At 63.1% G+C, this 2,178-nt stretch overlaps 1 protein-coding gene across 1 annotated transcript in view; it reads left to right on the top strand.

The window, feature by feature from the left end:
* Nucleotides 1–1,908: 1,908 nt before the first annotated feature.
* The window catches only part of TPRG1L (tumor protein p63 regulated 1-like), a 4,541-nt gene continuing 4,271 nt past the window's right edge, over nt 1,909–2,178 (top strand). Inside the window, exon 1 of the mRNA XM_012662206.1 lies at nt 1,909–2,177. Coding sequence (XP_012517660.1) covers nt 1,977–2,177 — 201 coding nt within the window. The 5' untranslated portion in view covers nt 1,909–1,976. The remainder of the gene's footprint in view (nt 2,178) is intronic.

Here is a 2,178-nt window from a genome sequence, read left to right as displayed (position 1 = left end):
ACACACACACACACACACACACACAGCAGAATGACCCAGTGCACATGGAATGGAAGAGCAAGGAACAGTGAGTGAACCCTGGTGAATGGCGAAATGTCTCCTGGGGAGGTGAGTTTTAAACCAGGTGTTGGAGATGAACACAGCAGAGGTAGGGCAGCATGGCCCAGTAGAGACAGCAGGACTCAGAAGAGGACAAGTAAGGCCAGGTGAGGTGGCTCACACCTGTAATCCCAGCACTCTGGGAGGCTGCAGTGGGAGTATCGCTTGAGGCCAGGAGTTTGAGACCAGCTTGAGCAGGAATGAGATCCCATCTCTACAAAAATAGAAAAATTAGCCAGGCATGGTGGCACCTATGGTCCCAGCTACCCAGGAGGCTGAGGCAGGAGGATCGCTTGGGCCCAGGAGTTTGAGGCTGCAGTGAGCTATGATGACACCACTGCACTCTACCCAGGGTGACAGAGCAGGACCCTGTCTCAAAAAAAAAGTGACCAAGTGGTTGAGGACCTGTAAACTGTCCTCAATGTACAGCCCTTGGGTCCCATCAGGATGGTGCTGAGGGGTATTGCAATGAGGCCAGGGCTGGGAGGGCTAAGCCTGTCACGCTGAGGCCCTGGCAGAGATGGCAAAGCCCAGGGCCTGGAGTAGCTCCTGAGCAGATCACTCGCTCGGGAAGGACAGGTGGCATTCTAGTGCCCCCCCCAGGACGAGAGCAGGGCCCGGGAGACATGCCCAGAATGAATGATGGCTCATCCCTTGATAGTGTCACCTTGGCAAGTTACCAACCCTGTGCCTCAATGTTCCCTTCTGACATACAGGGTGGTGACAGGGCTGCTTCCTAAGGTGGCTTCCAGGACTCAGTGCATGTCGGTATTTAGCACAGCAATGGGCCCAGAGCAAAAAGCTAAATCCACCTAAACTCCACCATTAAAATGGTTGTTCATCATCAATTGCCTTGTTTGAAAGCAGTGGGTCAGGCAAAGTGCTCTCTGGAGGGAGAGGAGCTGTCAGTGTGTCAACGTGCGACCGCCAGGAAGCTGGGGAAGCACTTCTCTGCCGGCTCCTAGGAGGTGCACACTGTACCACAGACACCCCAGCCCACCATTGCTCCAGGTGGAGGCACACAGTATGCACCCTGACCTGCACACACACCTCGACCTGCACACACACTCCTAACTGCACACACGCCCGACCTGCACACACCCGACCTGCACACTCCAACCTACACACTCCCACCTGCACACACTCCCACCTGCACACACCCGACCTGCACACTCCGACCTGCACGCTCCCACCTGCACACACTCCCACCTGCACACTCCGACCTGCACGCTCCCACCTGCACGCTCCCACCTGCACACACTCCCACCTGCACACACCCGACCTGCACACACCCGACCTGCACGCTCCCACCTGCACACACTCCCACATGCACACGCCCGACGGGCTCCGGCTCCCAATGCGCAGACGCCCCCGGCCCACGCTCCGGAGGGCGGAAGGGGACACTGGGCACAGCGAGCGTGTGGGGGCACCCACGTGAAGGGCGGCAGTCGCCCCTTCCAGGGTGGGTACCCTCTTCCACGCGAGCCAGGAACACGACCCCAGCCCCTGCTCCTTCCGCCCCTCCGCGTCTCCGGGCAACCGACTTCGGCCCCGCCCCTTCCCCTTTTGTAAACAGGAAGTGGGCCTGCGCACGGAGCCCACTTCCGGCGCTGTGAGGGGCGGGCGCGATAGTGAAGGGAGCGGGGCGGAGCCAATCGCGCCGGATGGAAGGAGAAGAACCAATCCCGAGGGTCGGCGGGCGCCGGAGGGGGCGGATCCCAGGGCGGGGCCTGTGGGGAGGAGCCAATCGCGGCGGCCCGCGAGGCGGGGCGGGGCCGGGGCGTGGCCGGGCGGTGGCTGCGGCGACGGCTGCAGAGTCTGGGTCGGGGCCGGGGTCGGAAACCGCGACCGACTCGGGGACCCGGGCGGGCGCGGCGATGCTGCAGCTGCGGGACTCGGTGGATTCGGCGGGCACGAGCCCCACGGCACTGCTGGCGGCCAGCGAGGACGGGGGGACGGGCGGCGGCCCAGGCGGGGGTCTGCCGGGGGCGGGCACGCCGCTGCGCCAGACGCTGTGGCCGCTCAGCGTCCACGACCCCACGCGCCGCGCCCGCGTCAAGGAGTACTTCGTGTTCCGGG

This window comes from Propithecus coquereli, unplaced genomic scaffold, assembly GCF_000956105.1.
Source record: "Propithecus coquereli isolate 6110/MARCELLA unplaced genomic scaffold, Pcoq_1.0 Scaffold757, whole genome shotgun sequence".
Taxonomy (NCBI): domain Eukaryota; kingdom Metazoa; phylum Chordata; class Mammalia; order Primates; family Indriidae; genus Propithecus; species Propithecus coquereli.
This window is presented reverse-complemented; position numbering and strand designations above follow the sequence as displayed.